General features: G+C 34.7%; 1 protein-coding gene across 1 annotated transcript; it reads left to right on the top strand.

Moving 5' to 3' along the window:
* The first annotated feature begins 12679 nt into the window (after nt 1-12679).
* LOC145029148 (stigma-specific STIG1-like protein 1) lies at nt 12680-13363 on the top strand. Its single transcript, XM_078977759.1, has one exon. It carries the CDS (start codon nt 12751-12753, stop codon nt 13189-13191), a length of 441 nt encoding a protein of 146 aa, XP_078833885.1. The 5' UTR covers nt 12680-12750; the 3' UTR covers nt 13192-13363.
* Nucleotides 13364-19434: the final 6071 nt, after the last annotated feature.

Genomic DNA, 19434 nt, shown 5'->3' with positions numbered 1-19434 from the left:
TGGATAAAGCCCTTGAAAAGTGAATTTTTCTCTTCTATTTTGTTTGATGAGTCCCACGGTGTGTGGACCCAAAGACTTCATATCCAGTGTATCACCCGTCTTTCTCACCTCCGGAAACTATATGTTGATGAACATCTGTATGAAACGGGGATATTGCAGAAAAGGATCTCTTGTAGAGGCTCTGATGTTTATTACAAATTCCTCAAGAATAAACTTCAAGAAATTGAAATGAAATCCCGCAGCCAGAGATACCAACGCACCAGTTGTGCGTTGAGAGATCTCATCTGCTCCAGATCTTCTACCTGAGACGCAGCTTACGAATACATGAGCTAAGAATCTCCAATATGGATGGAGCAACTTTTTCAAAGTCGGCGAATATGTTCCCTCGTAACTCATCCTTCGTAGTATCGTTTGAACATCTTCAATACCAATTTCCGTCGGATAGTTAGGTTGATCGTCAATTAATAACGCCTCACGAACAAAGCTTTCATTGATCACAATGTCTCGACCTTGCACCTTTGCCGTAACTGTGAAATTGCTGTCGTTATCAATATGCGACCTCGCAGTCGCCCAAAATTCACGTATAAGATTCTGATAAATCACCGGGTTGACGGTTATTGCTGATGCTATACAACATTCACGTAGTCTGTGAATCATTGACCGCATGTCTGAATGTATAACCGGTGGATCCGCAAGAGCAATCGCCAGGTTGTGCATTTCCGCAAATTTGAGATTTGCCATTGTCTGCACTCAAACACAAGTGTAAGAAACCAACACCAAAAATAAAATTTATTTTGACCCAAAAAAAAAATTATAATAAAAAATATGATCAAAATAAAAATTTATTTATCAACACATTTGAAATTTTACTGCTATCAAACCCAAGAAAATCGTGACACAATATTGTTGTAAAAACAGATCAAAAATTGGTTCTTGGGCCGTAAACTGGAATTTACGGCCTAAAGATCTTTTCGAAAAATTGATACACGATGATCCCTGAATTATTTCAATCACATATGGGCAGTAAACTCGTGGATTCATGGGCCGTAAACATGGAGTTTACGGCCTATGAATATAAGCTACGATTAATTCCTAAAAACCGACTATTTGCTTTGAGTTAACAACTGATATTTACATATTCGTGAATGTAAAGACAAATAGCACCACAATAAAATAAAATCAATTCGAAAACTTCAAGTTTCGGAGTTTACGGCCTATCCTTACGGCCGTAAACACCGCCGAATCAGTTTTTCTAATTTTTACACACAATGATACGGTGAAATGTGAAACAAAACACATATTTGTGATCTATAAGATATTACCTTTAAGATGATGTATTCGTTTTTCCGAAAATCAGACAGTTTTGGGAGTGAGTTTGCGGCCGAAAACTCGTGAATGAGGAGTTTCCGGCAGTAAACTCCCTTTTTACCTATTTACCTTTCCTTACCTTCTTACCTGATAACTACCCAATATATCCAACTTCCACCAATTAAATTAAATTAAAAAAAAAACTTTTTGAGGATTAATTTAATTTCGAAAATAAAATAAAATAAAACTTAAAAAAATAAAACTAACACACCACAACTTAAATGCTAGAAAAATAAAAACAAAGCAAAATAAAATAAAACTAAGTTAAAACAAACCAGTAAAAAGTAAAAATAAAATAAAATAAGTTTTAAATTGCACACCAAAAATTAAAATAAAATAAAATTAAATTAAAAATAAAAAATAAATTTAAAAAAAAACTTTAACTACTATTTCTTTTGTGATGCTTGGATCTAAGTTATTGAACAATCTTATTTACTTCTCAGTACCCTCATTTTCACATCTCCGTCTGATCGATTGCCAGTATTGTGGTCCACTTAAGCACAAAAAACTTTTGATAGATTTGGACATTTTACCAATGACAGGATTCAGACATATATCTAATTATGAATATCTATCACTATGATCAATTCTAAATCTTGAATAAATTTATCCTATGACCATTTAACTGACTACAACCAGGGATATTGTTGTCCACCTAAATCGAGCAGCGAGATCTACAGACAACCTGTATATGTTCAATTTTAAGTGTATCAGAACGTGTTTCCCGCTTCCTGATATGCTCCAGCCTTCAAGAACTTCCAGAGTACTCCTTACACCGGGTGAGCAAACAATCATTCAGAGAGAAGATAGATTCAGAATTCACTAACTTATTACTTTAGAGGGATTGAGAGGTAGAAAGTTGCATATGCTGTGTACCATGTCGGATTTGAGGTCACGCAAAGGAGACAGCATATGGCTAACAGATAGGAGAAGTTTCACAGATATCACATGTAGAGAAGAGAATTGCATATGCTGTAATCCAGGTCGGATCTCTTCCAATCATGCAAAGGGTGCAGCATATGACTAACAGTAGGAAAGAAAAGAAAATGATATTCTACAGACCTAGCTTATCGGAATTTACCAGTCGCCCCATCCAACCGGAATTAAGGACAGAATCCGCACATCGAGGAAAAGTGACTCCACGGTTCCAGATACGGGTTATTTAGTGTGACCGATAGATTCCCATGTATATCACCCTGCTCAACCTATCCGAGCGTCGTGACATCAGGTTAAACGGATCTAACTAGGTCAAAGTTTGTCAAGTCCTTAAATTCATTAGGTTCAACTTTTCCTAGTCAAGTCCATTTAAAATCTTTCGTGCCTACCAGAACATCGAGTACAGATCGTAGACGATTCAACTTAGGTACGTTACGCTGATTCAGGTTGCCCGTTATCACTTGTTAATTTCATTTCCCATCACAATACTTACAACCGAAGTTGTCAACTGTAATGCTAAACAAAAATGACACTATTTTTGGATTTTATCAATCTTTAATTTTTTTTTTTGTTGTTTTTGGATTTTTTATTTCTCCCCCTAAATTTGTGCATGGGTGAGAATACGAAACAAAACAATGCGCAAATTTAAACTAACCTAACAAAAAAAAAATTCAAACTATAAACTAATGAAACCAAAAATGAAAATAAAAAAATAGAAAAACTTAATCCTCAAAACGTATCATTTTCAAAAATCCCACAAGTACATCGAAGCGAGCTTTGTTAAAAGGTTTTGTGAACAAGTCCACCACATTGTTATCAGTGTGGACCTGTTCTATTCGAATTAAAGAACGTTCATAACAATCTCGGATAAAATGAATTTTAATATTGATGTGCTTGGTTTTAGAATGTTGGACAGGGTTCTTAGCAATTTGTATGGCAGCTTCATTATCACAATAGATAAGAGTTTCCATTCAAAGTCACTTCAAGATGAGCATCAAAAATTTGAGATGGTGCGTGATTCTCTAAAAGCTGATTAGACTGCTCTTTTCTCATCCATCTTCTCTCGCCTTGATAAACTGCAAAATAATCTCGCTATGGAAAACAAAGTCATGGACGAACTGGCTCTCAAAACTACTCAGGTCAAAACTCAAGCTTTGCGACTCACCCAGATTCGAAAGGAGATTAATGATCTCAAGTCAGAGTGAGTTATCATTAAAATTAGCATTGGTGACATGCATTATATTCTTTTGCATTTACTTGAAGCTCATGTCTCATCTCTTACCATTATGGTTCGACGCCATTTGGCTGAGAAATTGAGACCTGCTCTGGACATTTTGAGCAGGATTGAGGGTGTTTCGGAGTCCATTGTCCTTCCGAAACAATGGGGAGACAATGTTGTTCAAGGTAAATCTCAACCACCTCCCACAATCAAACCTACACCACAACCAAAAGTCACTGTTGTACCGAAGGTAAGGATGCTTCGGGCAGTATGATGGACAAAAGAAAGAAGAAAGCTGATGATGATGATGAGGTGGTGATTGAAGACATAATTGAAATTCAAGGTAAAGCCTCCGAACCTGAAAATCCCAACCTTAAACACAATGATCAAGAACTCAAGGAGAAGCTTAAAAAGGTAAATGAACACATTGAAAGAGAAGAAGGAAAAAGAAACGAATGAAGCTATGGAACGAAGGAAATCCATGTTCCCTTTATGGACGATGGAAAAGCTTTTGAAGGAGGTAATTGAGTCTCCAAGCACACATTGGCTCGAACCAGTCCTTTCGTTTAGTCTTGATAATTCCAAGGATTCTCAGTTCGACATGCCAATCACCCGAAAGGCATTCATATTTCATTATTTCGATTCAACTGTTGTTGTTCCTTCACTTGATCCGAAGGTTGATCGAGACTTACTGGAGTACTATTTTACTTTTTCTCAATCTTGATATATGACTTGGAGTAATAAGAAGATCACAACAGTCAAGGTGTTGAAACCGACTTTGGTAGGGAAGTTCATCAACATTAACCACTTGGGTTGTGGTGACTTGGTAAGGCATGTGGAAGATATGGTGGATAACCTATTGACCCATGTTCAAATCCTAGCACCACTCAGCCCTTGTGGCCATGGAGGTTCGCCTGCAGTGACTTCAGGGCATGAGGCAAAGCTTTATGTTTGCAGCGGGGGATTAGTCGGTGCGCGAAAGCTGGCCCGGAAACCCTCGTTAGGGAAGTTCCCTTTCCAAAAAACATTAAGTTCAAAGTGACTCGAGGGTCAGATGGTTCGGCCCATACGTTTTCCTTTGCTGATTTGTCGAATCTGAATCCTCATGATTGGATTCTCTTGAACAATATTTTACTAACCAATCAACAACAGTACAAGCCTATCATTGATCATATCAAGCGGATGTTGGTCTGCTATATTCTTGAAGTGGCAAAGATGGATCAGGAAGTTGCCTCTGCTATAAGAAAGAAGCCAATTATAAAGCCGATTAGGAAGACAAGTGACATGACTGTGATGGTGAAGAGGAAAATTGATCCACAATTTCACACGGTTTTGTTCACCAAAGGCGAAGGTCAAGAATGCCTGTTCGCTCTTGCCGACAAACATTTGTTCTCCACCGCGTGCTTGGAGCATATTCTTGAAATCATTTACAGGTGTGATCAGAGCAGTGATGCAAACAAAAAGTTGCTTACGGACATGCTTCGGTGGTATATAAACTTTCGTCAAACTCTACTTGCCAACATACCGAAGCTATTCAAGATTGTGAAGTCACCTGCTCCCACTCGACCGAAGTGATCTCTCGCCTTAATTGGCGCAAAGGGGGAGGTTGTTGAGTCTAAGGGCTTGCGCCATTGGGCCTTCATAGTTCGGTCCATTTGTACTCACGGTTTGAGCTTGTCCAACCGTGTTTAGTTTTCGGGTTATATATATATATATATATATATATATATATATATATATATATATATATATATATATATATATATATATATATATATATATATAGTGCATGCATGCATTATCTTTTTTACGCTTTTGATTATTATTGTGGAGATCAAGTATTGTAACCCTAGCACACCTCTACAGTAGAAATTCACATTGAATTCTTCTGAGGTGGAGCATATTAATTATTCGATACTCATTTGATTCATCATTGTTGTTTGTCATCTTTCATTACTCATTATTGTTTTATTGATATCTATTTGAATCTGTCGATCTCAGAGAGTTTAATTATCATCAGTGTTGTTTGTCATCTTTCATTACTTATTATTGTTTTATTGATATCTATTTGAATCTGTCGATCTTAGAGAGTTTAATTATCATCAGAGTTCTAATTTCAAGTTGATTTTCTAATGAGTTATTCCCGATTTTATGGTCCATATATAAACCGAAATTTATCAAATATGAATTCTATTTTTTTCCTTATAATAAGTAAAGGTGAATCGAAGGTTTCCAAAATAAAAATAATAATAATAATAATAATAATAATAATAATAATAATAATTAACGAAAGTGAAGGAGATAGTCCACCTGATTTAGTTGAAGTTATTTTGAAGGAAATCATAATCCCTAATTTATTGGAATTTTGTTTATGAACATATACTTATTATAAATGTTTGAAATTCAAATTTGAAAATTTTTAATGTTTGAAGTGCATATTGGGTAGTGCACTTTGAAAATTTTTAAGGTGGGAGAATACAAATAAATTAACTCTTTTATAATAAAAAGATATATACTTGAAGTAAGCTCTCCAAAGAGTACGAACATAAACTCGGTACTTCGCCACCTGTTGTGGTGTATTGGTAATTGGTTGTACCTCAGTACCTCACCTCCCGCACCGACTTCCCATGTCAACACAGTGTATGCTCTATGTAATTGAAAACTCCTTTAATAATTCAAGGATCGTATTTTTAATATACATATTTATGCACTGCCGGACAAAGTTAATAGAACACATTAGTAGAAAAATGATAAAAAAAATTGTGTTGAAAAATAATCAAATGTGATTCTGGTAATTACACAAGATGACATATCAATAAAGTTGTGTTTGTAGACATTGAGAGCGAATGGTGAACAACCCAAAGCGCATGCCGATTCTATGCTACATATTCAACAAATCAAATTGAATATATATATATATATATATATATATATATATATATATATATATATATATATATATATATATATATATATATATATATATATATATATATATATATATATATATAGGGTTATGTTCATGTGAGACGACCTAATTTTATAAGACCGTGAGACTCATTTTTTTATTTATTTTTTATTTTTTTTAGTTAATTAAAGTTCCGAAAATAATATTTAAAAAAGGATTTTTGGATTTTTTCATTTATTTTGCTTTTTAAAATTATTTTTTAGAATATATACAATATAATGTTCAATTAGAATATTTAACGTATTTTTAAAAAAAAAAGGGATTTTTTTTAATTTTTTATTATTATTATTATTTTTTATTTTTTTAGTTAATTCAAGTTCCGAAAATAACATTTAAAAGAATTTTTAGATTTTTCCATTTATTTTGCATTTTAAAATTATTATTTAGAATGTGTCAGTGTAATATTTTATTAAAATATTTCACTTATTTTTCAAAAAAAACGAGATTTTTTTTTATTTTTTATTTTTTATTTTTTTAGTTAATTCAAGTTTCGAAAAAAATATATAAAAAACGAATTTTTGGATTTTCCATTTATTTTGCATTTTAAAATTATTTTTTATTTGGTTTCACGGTCTCACAAAATTAGAATGGTTTCAAATGAACCTGAATATATATATATATATATATATATATATATATATATATATATATATATATATATATATATAGTTTAATAGAGAAACATAATTATTGATTGTCCAAGGAACCTAATATTTTTTTGAAGTTCTAAAGCTTATTCTTTATCGATAAAAAAATATCTAAATTCATAACTTAACATTGTCAATGTTTAATCTATTTTTTGGATTCACCGTGCGGATTTAGATTCACATTGTGAACTTTCAAAGATTCACAATGTGAATTTGACGAAATTTTTTTATCGAATTTGATATCATTGGAAAAATGATAAAAAGTTATGAATTTTTATATTTTTAGTTATTTTTTTTTTTGATAAAAAATGAGTTCTAAAAGCTGAAAAAAAGATTGATTCTTTGGTTAATTATGGTTGTATATGTATGACTGGAAAAATTATCGTTAATATATATATATATATATATATATATATATATATATATATATATATATATATATATATAATTTATCGTTATTATCTTGTGAAATGGTAAAGCGTTTTTCTGGAAAATTGTTCTTGAAGTAGTCAATTTTTTTAGTATTCACCGGAATCGGATATATATATATATATATATATATATATATATATATATATATATATATATATATATATATATATATATATATATATATATATATATATATATATATATATATATATATATATATATGTGAAAGAAAGAGAGTTTGTGTGTGTTTTGAAGGACAAATGGTGCAAAGGACGGTATTGAAGGTACTATTATCATGCGAGAAATGCAAGAAGAAACTTTTGAAATCAGTTTCTAGCCTTGAAGGTAATTTCACTCTTAGCCATTTCGAAATTTAACAGTAATTGGTTTTTAATATCATTATCTATAGCTTTTTCTAATATAATGCATGGCTTTTGCCAAGTGACATAAAACATGATTTTTGATTAACTATGAGGATTGTGCTCGATACCTCTTATGAGTGTTTATTTTTTCAGAAATAGAATCACTGTATTTTCAGGGTAATTAATGATAGTTTCTCTGTAGATAAAATCAAGTATGGTGGCATAAACAACAAATTTCTTAAAAGCTTTAGGATAGTAATAATTTCATTTGTATTTTCGATATATTTATTTTTCGAATAAGTCAAAAAAAAAATTTCTTTCAAAACTGGCATTCTGCATGTTGGAACGTCGCTTCCTTCACATACAAATGGTCATCTCCTTAAGTATTTGATCATGGTATATTTCTTAAAAAGCATCCGGTAAGAACTAAATTAGGAAATTAAGTTCATAGAAGTATAATAAGAATCTATGAAATCGAGTTTGAAAGTATGTGGTATGTTAATTGATTGAAGGTGTAGATAAGATTGAAATAGATGGAGCCAAAGGAACATTAACTGTAACAGGAGATGCAGATCCTTATGAGATAATTTTACAAACAAGGAAGGCCATAAAATGTGTAGAAGTGGTAACAATTGGGCCTCCACCTCCACCTCCAAAGAAGGTAGATGAAAAGAAACCACCAGAGATAAAGCCTATTCAGAAAGTTCATATGTGTTCATGTAATAATATGAGCTTGCCGAATACCTGTGTTGTTTGTCAACCATTGGCTGTGGTTCATATGCCTCCCGAACCATGTACCACTTGTACCATTATGTAAACTTCTTAACTTCTCATGGATACTAATCGTACTTTTGTTTATGTAAGATGAAATGAAGTAGGTATTATTGTGTGATTTAAGTATTGCTATTCTTATATATTGTGACATTTCTGATTTGTGAGGTGTATATGCTTTTGATCAAGACGAAGAATACGCTAACAAATAATAAAAAATAAATCTTGCCATATTTGTCTGATGAGAGTTTGTGGAAAGGCAGATAATTGATCAATTTATCAAGTGTGTTTTGAATTCTCATTCAAGAGACATGTACAAATGGTAACTTTTCCTCTCATAGTCGTTGTGCCCACAAAGATGCTTGAAGTCAACTATGATAAGATAGGGGTATTTATAAAACCTAACTCAACAAGGATAACATAGTGAGATTGTTTGGCAAAGGAATCTAATAATACAAAGACCTAACCAAACAACTTCCAACAAATACGATGCCATTTAATAATTCAAATATTTAAAATTATACAAACAAAATGACATTCATTGCATTTTAGGTTATGTTTAACACGTAAAAACTAACTTATTTTATTTGTTTATTGCAATTTAGGGCGTGTTTGATATGAAGTTTTTGAGTTTTTAGCTTTTTTATTTAAAAAAAATGTTAGGAAAAAAAAACTGCTTGATAGAAAAAGTTTTTAGTTTTTATTTTAAACAAAAAGTTTCAAATCTCGAGCTTTTAGATATTTATTTTTAACCAATTTTATATATTTAAAATCTAACGATTATTTTTTTCAAATATTTATGTATAAACACAAACTAGAGTAAATTACATGAATGGTTCCTATAGTTTAGGGTAATTTATATGTTTGGTTCCAAACTTATTTTTTTAATTTGGAAGATCTTACTGTTTGTTTTTGTTACACGTTTGGTCCATATCTTACCTAAAAATACTATTTGTCCTGTGATTTTTTTAATTTATTTAAATAAAGACACCCTTAATCTCACCCCTCACGTTATCTTACATATCTCACCATTTTTTTTCTATTTAACTAATAGTGTTTTTAGGTAAGACAGAGACCAATCGTGTAATGAAAACAAACAGTAGGGACCAACTGCGTAACAAAAACAAACAACAGAGACATTCCGTATTAAAAAACAAATTAGGGACCAAACGTAGAAATTATCCAAACCATAAGGACCATTTGTGTAATTTACTCTAGAAATTAAAAACTTTCATTTTCAAACTATCTGTTAATTTTATTGTACGGGATAATCACTTAGGAGGATAATAAGGTTTTCAGTTTGTATGTATTAGGTCACTAAAGTTTTTTTTGTGCGTATTAGACCAATATGGTTGTTATTACCGTTTAGAAATATTTATTTTTACTGGTTTTACGGGTAAAAAGGACTATTTTAAACGGTAATAACAACTATATTGATCTAATACGCACAAAAAAAACCTTAGTGACATAATACGAACAAACTGGAAACCTTATTACCCTCCTAAGTCATTATCCCTTATTGTACACCCCGTTAGTGTTTAGTCATAGCACAATGGCTTATGTGGACTATTTTTTTATAAGCTATTTAAGATGGCTTATTGTAAGCTAGATTGTCAGTTAGTGCAACTAACGCAGACTAAAAATAAGTCCCAAACCATTTTAAATGCCAAGTTTTACAAATATATTTTAGTATATTTCTCACAAATATACTTTATGAAAAATATAGACAAAATTGCAAAAATGGTCCCTGTGGTATGCAAAATTTTGGGGTTTTAGTCCAAACAGTGACTTTTTTGGATTGGTGGTCCTTTTGACCATGTTTGCTTGTGGTTTTGGTCCCTCGGAAAACTGAAAAGACTAAAATGCCCTTTCTGATATATTTTTTGTATTTTTTTTGTTTAATTTAAATGAAAAAGAAAATAAATAACTAATTTGGTCTCTCTCTCTCTCTCTCTCTCACACACACACACACATAACACTAAACCCAAATATCCAGCTACTGCTATAGCAAATCTCGATCCCTCCAGTTCGTATCTCACCGGCCGAAGGAAAAGACCGACCAACTTGACACCGACCACCACCTCCCTCCGCCCTCTTCTGTCGAGTCACTCCAGCAATCACCGATGCCACTTTTTCCCTCCTTTGTCTTCGCCGGTAGAAGACCAAACAAAAGCATCAGAGGCTACCGGAGCTCCTCCCTCCGCCACCCACTGCCTCTTTCCCATCGAGAAACACCACCACCACCAACGATGGTGTTGCTGTTGCTGGGACCACCATGAAACCACCTCCCTCCTTGTTTTTTTCTGTTGATCGGAGCAACCCATTGGTAATCGTATTGCTTTTTTGAGAGATGAAGACTGGTAGAGAGACTGGGACAAATCAATTGAAACTTATCCTCCTTCAATCACCCGAACTTGTCGGAAAATAAAATGATTATGGATAATCGATTGAAGCTTCTCTATTATTTCTCAATCATAATCATCAAACCATTTTAATCCACATCTGCAATGTCTGTATTTACCCAAAATCAGAATCGTATCTCTCTGTCGATCAAACGCCTCAAATCTCTAACATTTTTCTTCAATTTCACTTCGCCGGCGGCCGACCTCCTTCTTCCAACTTAAGCCGCTGCTAATATCTGCTCTCTTGTAATCTATTTTAGATTTTCTGCATTAATCTTTGTGAGCATATGTATGTATGAACTGATTTCATAATCCAAATTATGATTCTGCCAAATTTCTAAACGTGTTTTCGATTTCTGACTTGATTTCCACCGTATCTCTATCTAGTTCGATTTTAGAAAACCTAATTCAACTTAGTTTGATGAGTTTTGGTGTGTGTTCAATCTCGGGTGTAGTAAATCGTGTTTGTTGCTACAATACCATCGAAAGGGATCGCAAGCAACATCTTCTTTCTTTCTTCTTTTCCTGATTCGTTATGAAGCATGAAGGAGTCGATTTTTCTGGCGGTTCAAGCCTTCAATCGGGGTTGTGGGGGTTGAGAAGGGTAGCAACAGCCGGAGAGGGTGATGGATCATAAGGAAGAGAGAGAGAGAGAGAGAGAGAGAGAGAGAGAAAGGTGGGCCCTTTTTTATTTTTTTAATTGTTAAAATAAATAAATAAATATTAAAATTTAAGAATAATGAAAGAAAAATGAAAAATAAATACCCCAAGGGTATTATAGTCATTTCAGTTTTTGGAGGGACCATTTTCACATACAAACCACTCCAAAAGGACTACGAAACCAAAAAAGTCACTGTTTGGACTAAAACCCCAAAATTTTGCATACCACAGGGACCATTTTTGCAATTTTGTCAAAAATATATTCTAAAGTTATATATTTATTGGGCCTGGCCCATGTAGCAGGTTACTCCATGCATCCACACGACCCAAGAAAATTAAAGGGCCCAAAACGATTTTTGTTACCCGATGACCAATTTCTCCTTGTTGGTTTGTTTTGTGGTGATTCCATGATCGATTAAAAAATTAAATTTCTTTTACCAATAATAAACTAATATAATATTATGGTACAAGTCATGAATGAAGAGCAAGTTCTGCATTTGACTGCGCTTTTCTTCAAGTTTTAATGACCGACTTCAAGTCTTCAACTACATAACGTAGGTGTTCGTTAAATCGGTTAAGTTAATTAATTCACAAAAGCCACTTCCTTAAAAACTAATTAACATCTATATGCATGCTTCCTTAAATAGGGTTTATAGACACTAGTTTAATTCTTAAAATAATTTGTTATACTAAAGTCGTCCTTAAACGACAATTAACTTGCACTTGCAGTTTTCATGCATAATTAATTTACTTTTTTCAAATAGTAAACCTTCGAACTCACAATACTTGTTTACTTCACCACATGCCCCTCACCTGGATGGCTGGATCCCCGCAGGTCAACCTTCACCCTTATCGGCTACCCTCTATATATAACCTCCAAAACCGAGAGACCCCACCTCACCTTCATCCTTCAATCTCTTAACAACAACACAGCTTCAAATACTTGAATCTGATCGATATTTCTCTTCTCTTTCATCTCTCAACAATGAAGATCATGAAAGTAATCTTCATCATCGCCATAGCAATGGCCACAGTCATCGCGGTCAACTATTCTATCACCTTCGCGGGTGACAAATATGAAGAAACAATGGTCACTGCAACACCATACGTGAAACCGTTTCCAAAAAGGTTAAGTCGTTTTCTAGCCGAAACCAAGAACCCTCGAGCTGCAGACCACTGCAACAAAGACGACGAGATTTGCTACATCTTAGAAGGCAAAAACTCGACTTGCTGCAACAACAAGTGTATGGATTTGAGCGAGGATAAGCATAACTGTGGAGCATGTAAGAACAAGTGCAAATTTACGAGCTCGTGTTGCGGAGGGCAGTGTGTGAATTTGACTTATGACAAGCGGCATTGTGGGTCGTGTGGCAACAAGTGTATGCCTGGTGGTTATTGCATATACGGGCTTTGCAATTACGCCTAATCAAAATATATTATTTAATCTCAATCGTATGTAACCGATCATGAGTTTGAGAGGTTCTACATGCAGTACGTACACGATTGATCATACTTTAACTAATTATTCATAGGCATTTGCTGTCAATAATAACCAAGCTCAGCCTGGTTACGCAAATAATTGAGGTTACTCATTAATATTAACGCATTTATTATCTAAATTTGGTGTTGTTTTTCAATTAAGCTAATTAACTTCGCCAAAATTTGTTAACGTTGACCAAATATTTAAACCAATCAAAGTTTTCGTGAACACTGCTATATATTGACATGAATTACGATGGAGTTCAAGTTTGCTTTTGCATGCACCAAACTAAACAGAATTCATATATTTAGCAAACACGTTGTACCCATTATCGGTGATTAAGTCCGCTAATATATGTAATTAAGCCACTGAATAACATGTGGGGGGTGAGGTTGGTAGTTCGATTTCCTTAAACTACCTCTTGTGGTGCCACATGTGCGGAATTTTTTCATGAAAATCCTTATAGGGGCTGAGTTTGCTCTGTAAAAGAACTCGAACTTGGGGTGCCCGTTGAAATATTGCGAGTATGCTTCTACTTAATTCATTTGCAGTTTCTAAAAAAAAAGGAAAAGTGTAGAAAGGGTTGCTATTTTTGGAGGATGGGTGAAGACGAACCCTAAAACTTCATAAGATAATCATATAAAACTCTTTAAGAGTTATAATACAAAAATATTCTAAAAACATTAATATAAAATATTCTAACCTTGTTCGTCAAAAACAAACCAAACACCCGCTTTGTCATTTGAAAATGTGATCATCTAGCTTTGGAAACTAGGTGAAACATTTAATTTGGATCGAATCGGGCCAGAACTAATTCTAAAACCAGATCAGGTTGAGAGGATTATGTGGATTTGGACCGGGCTTATTGAAACATACCGATGTCTGCATCGATTTTCCGATTCTTGAAACAACGAGACTGGTACAACATTCGTTGCGCATGATACGAGTCGTTGTAGCGGTAGCAAAAGTTGTGTTTTTATGCTAAAGGTAAATTTTTAAGGAAGAATATTATTACTAGGCTTAAAAGAAATATGTAAGGAGAAAATATAAAAGCTGAAAAACTTTCATAATTGATATCGTGACTTCGGAGGAATGTAACTTATTTAATATATAACCAAAATTGATGTGTTTATACCCTCGGATGAAGTACAAACTCGAAAATACATGTTTAAAAATATCTTATGTCAATCCTACTTCAAACGAATTAGTTATGTAATTTTTAAAATTTCATAGATTACACATAAGAGTTAAAAATCTGAAGAAGAAAAAAAACTTCCAGCACCGATATTCTGACTTCGGAGGATTGTAACTCATTAAGCATGGAACCATAAATGATAAATTTGTAGCGAAGCACAAACTCTAAGTTACATGTTGGAAAAGATCTAATGTCAATTTCATTTCAAAAGAATGAGTTATGTTATTTTTAAATCACATAGATTGCACATAAAATCTAAAAAACTGAAAAACTTTCAACCTGATATCCCCAATTTAGAGAATTATAACTAATTGAAAATCTAAAGACTTTACTAAAATACACATAAAACTAGTAACCAGTCCAAACCGAAAAACCGCTGTATTGAACCTGTAAGGAAACCACAAGTGGTTGAGTGTGATTTTATGTACCGAACCCGTAATATAAAACCAACCTTCATCTAGTGTCAAGTGTCAGGCCAAGTACATGTTCCAGCCCAGGTACGGGCCCGGGCCGCGATCTGGATACTAACCCCTAATGGAAAGCTTCAAAACCCCCAAATTACCATTTTATATAAATTTTTATAGTGGACTTCATGTGTTGTAACATTAAAATGTTGGAATAATATCCGATAAACTATAAAAATACAAAGTCTAAATTCGAACTTATTTAGTGGAAAATAATGTTTTACAAAATAAAACTTTAAAAATTAACTAAAACATTAAATAACATTAATAAATATTAATATAGGTTTGCACCCTTTTAATATTTTAATAGATTAACTGATTTTAGTTTTCAACAATCATCTCGTTGAACGACTAAGGGTATCTCCAACCTAACAATAAAACTTATATTTTAGATCATTTTTGTGTATTTTTATCTCCAATCTCATACTATTTTACAACACGAAAGTGGTGTAAATAAATAGTAATAAATGAATTTTGTGTTATACTATTCATTTATATTAAAATAGCGTAAGACTTTCATAGTTCAATTTTAATCTTTCTATTTTTAATATCTTTCAATTCTAGTTTATAAAAATAAAAAGTATATTCTAAATATAATAATTGGTCATTATAATATTGTGTTATGTATTAAGTTGATATTAAATAATATAAAATTTATTTTATTGTTCTAAATATAGTTAAAAATTAAGTTTTTTTTTTTATTTAACGAATGTCGTTTGGATAAAATAACACATATTTCGAATTAATAGTATGCAATTAATTAGTTTACTATGATATTGTAATAATATATTTTGTAAAGTTTTTATATAGAAAGATATAAATAAATATGTAAATAGTTAATAAGTTCAGGGGTATGTTTTTAGTAATATATATAAGAAAAAAAAAAAGGAATATACATTTGGCTGAGAAAAGTATGTAAAAATGATATTGGGCTAGAGATGAAATATTATTTATATTTTTTACACCATTTGGTGTAAAAAGTGATGTAGATTTGAAGACGTTCTAAAACTTCTTCTTGAGTTTGAGGGTGTGGGAGAAGAAAACAATTGATGGAAAGCATACATGAGAATTATGGTTTCAGGAACAAAAACCATGGTCCAAAAATCAAAACTACATTATGCATTTTATGCCCCATATAATCTATGGTGTTCATCAACACGTATGGTGTGAGGATGTAACATCCCAAGTCCATGTATACCTTATAAACCTTGATATATTAAGCATTTATCCAGTTTGGACCTTATTAGAGAAGGGTGGTAAACGAGTACACAGGGTGTACTTGAGTGTACACTCAGCGTACTCGAATGTGTGTTTGTGACTTGAAGGTCACCTAGTACGCAGAGCGTAACAGTGGGTATGCTAAGTGTACTAGGCCCAGAATGTAACCCTAAACTTTAATGAGCTCCATATTTAAAGGACGCGATGGCCTCATTCTTGGCCACCATTTCCAGAAACGAAACCCTCCTAAACCTAAATATTCGTCCTTATAGGTGGAGAGTGCATTTGAGAGCTTGTGGGTGTAATCTTGTGTTCTTGAAGTAAAGATGAAGCTTTGGAGAAGTAGGAGTGAGAGCCCCAGGAGTTGGATCTGAGCTTAGTTGTGAAGAAGGATTCACAAAAAGGTATAAAGCTTCAAGCTTTCTCATTTGTTTGTTTGGTGCATTGATATGAAGTGTTTTAGGGTTTTGTCCCAAAAGATGGAGACTTCATGAGATAATGCACTCCAGAGACCTTGATCTATCCCTTTTCAGTGTATTTTGTGGAGTAAAGTCATAAAAATCTAATCTTGGACGTTAGGAGTGAGCCATGCATGAGTTATGAGTTTCTTGAGGAAAAGGGATGGGAGTTTTGAGTGTTTGTGACCGATTCAGCCATGCAAAGCCTTAAAGTCATCGACTTTATGGACTAAGAGACAGTAGGGAGTAGATCTGAATTATGAGCCATTGTCTTAACTGTTTAAGACTAAAAATATAAGGAGAGTGAAGTTGGGACGTACGATGGGCGTAGTCCTAATATACGCAGCGTAGGGGTCGAGTATCCCCGATGCCTGCATGGCAGCCAAGTACGCCCAGTGTAGGGAGTTGGTATGCGCAACGTACTCCCTGCCGTTGACTTTTGGTTGACTTTTAGGGTTCGGTCAACATGTGGTCTATTAAGCCCATGGAGGGGTAAAATGGTCTTTTACCCTTTTGTGAATGTATGGAAGGGTTAGTCTAGCCTTGTAAGTGTCGTTATTATTTAAGGATAATTATTTTGTGTATTTAGGTGGAGGCTAGACTGGTGATTTGAGTTCGAGATTATCTGAGTGCTTACGAGGTGAGTCTTCTCACTATACTTTGCCTAGAGTGGTATATATGTGTAACCAGGGGTTTTTATGTGTTTATTTGAGTATTGTGATATTACTGGATTATGTGTGTGTGATTTATGCTATGTGTTATTTAGAGTTTATAGAGTTAGGACCAGAGGGTCCATAGAGTTAGGACCGAAGGGTCCATCAGAGTTGTGGGACTGGAGGATCCCACTGAAACACATTGACCGGAGGGTCTTACAGAGTTATAGCCTCGAGTGGATAATGTGTTGTATGTGGTATTTTGGGGAACTCACTAAGCTTTATGCTTACCATGTTATGTCATATGTGTTTCAGGTACCTCCGAGGATCGCGGGAAGGCACCAGTGTAATTGTACACACCTGTTCGAGATTATGTTGAGGATTCTGGGATTTGACTTTTCCTGTCGATTTATGTTGACTTGAGAGACTTGTGATTTTGTGAAATGAATTATATGAGTTTTAAAAATGAAAATTTTGTTTGAAAAATTATGTCGTTACAAGTTGGTATCAGAGCCTTGGTTTGAGGGTTCGGATGCACATTCTGGCATATCCGGACTCAAACTGAGGATTTGACAAAAAATTTCAAAAGAAATGGTTTTTCTAAAACAAGTAAGAGTTTCTTATAGAAAAACAAAAAAGAGCAGTGTGTACAATCAGCCAGAGCTCGAGCGGTGATTTCCCAAAATACCCTCACTTTATGTGTTATAAGATATTTATGAGATATATTATGCATGCTACAGAGTAGGCCATGTATTTCATAATTTAGGACTAGAGTGGCCTGATTTGTGATGTCTTAGCTTAGGGTTAATGCTACCAGTGTTTTGCTTCGAGTACGAGTAGGTAGCAGAGAGGAGCATATGAGAGGTCTACTAAGAGAGTAGTCTGTGTTTGGAGAGATATAGAGTACTTGGGAACTATGATCATTGGATCCTAGGAGGAAGACTGGGAATGAACACAGATGCGGTGCGGAAGGTAGTATTGGGCCCGTACTACTGGAAACACCGAATCGGTGCCCAGTCCAAGTAAGAATCCTTAGGTTGCTAGGAACAAGTAGGAGTTAGTGATAGAGTGTGAGTATTATCGATCGAGTCTCTGATTATTTTGTGTTATATTTCAGAGACATCATGGTGGGTACGCGCCACACCCCAGAGACCAGTGGAGTTAGCGATGATGAGATTCACTGGATAATTCACGGCGAGGTGGCCGCAACTATCCGAGAGGCCAAGCCGGAGATGTTTGGGTCTATTAAGACCACTTTAATTGAGACTTTTGATGAGCGATAAGTTGCTGTTACCAAGGCAGCTGCTGCTGCAGCCACCGCTGCTGCAAGCCACAGGGAGGTGACTCGTTGCTGTACCGGGAGTTCAGCAACACGAAGCCACCAGAGTTTGATGGGACTCAGGATTCGATTGTCGCGATGAGATGGATCTTTGATATCGAGGGGTGTTTTTACACATGCTCATGCTTGGAGCATTTGAGGGTACGGTTCGCGTTGAACCAGCTTCACTTAAGGGGCGAAGGACTGGTGGAAGTTTGTGACAGCTAGCTTCACGTCTATAGAGCTCACTGCAGTGACATGGGAGAGGTTTACGACAATGTTTCGAGATGAGTATGTTCCCCTGGTAGAGAGGGAGCGATTGGCCCACGAGTTTCTGTCCCTCAAGCAGAGGACAAAGTCAGTGACAATGATTACAAGGATGTTCCATGAGGGGGCGATGTTTTGCCCTAAGCCCGTGTCTACCGAGCAGGCACGTATGAGTCGGTATTTGAGCATTTTGAGGAGGGATATTCCAGAGTTCGTGATGAAATCGATGTATCGGTCATTTGCTGAGCTTCAAGAAAATTCCTGAAAGAGGGAAATTAAGCTGGACACTCAGGCCAGGGAGGAGGCGGAGTCTCAGGGGAGAAATCAGCAACCGGCACAGTCTCAGCTGGAAGCCAAGTGGGCTAAGCCCGCAGATTCAAGATCAGGAGGCCAGAAGGGCCGCACTTGTGGAAGTGAAGCAAGGGTCATGAGGGGATATGTCGAGCGGGGTCTTGCTACAAGTGTGGCAAGGAGGGGCACATGGCGAAGGATTGCCCCAAGGGGTTTGCAGTCTGTTTTCACTACAACCAGACCGGCCATCGAAAGGCCGAGTGTCCACAACTGCTACAGGGATCATCACATGGATCTGCCCGTGCTGTTTCACGAGCTGCAAAGA

The sequence above is a fragment of the Lactuca saligna genome, chromosome 2 (genome assembly GCF_052625555.1).
Source record: "Lactuca saligna cultivar CGN05327 chromosome 2, ASM5262555v1, whole genome shotgun sequence".
Classification (NCBI taxonomy): Eukaryota; Viridiplantae; Streptophyta; class Magnoliopsida; order Asterales; family Asteraceae; genus Lactuca; species Lactuca saligna.
The sequence above is the reverse complement of the archived record's forward strand: the minus strand, read 5'-3'. Positions and strand labels throughout refer to the sequence as shown.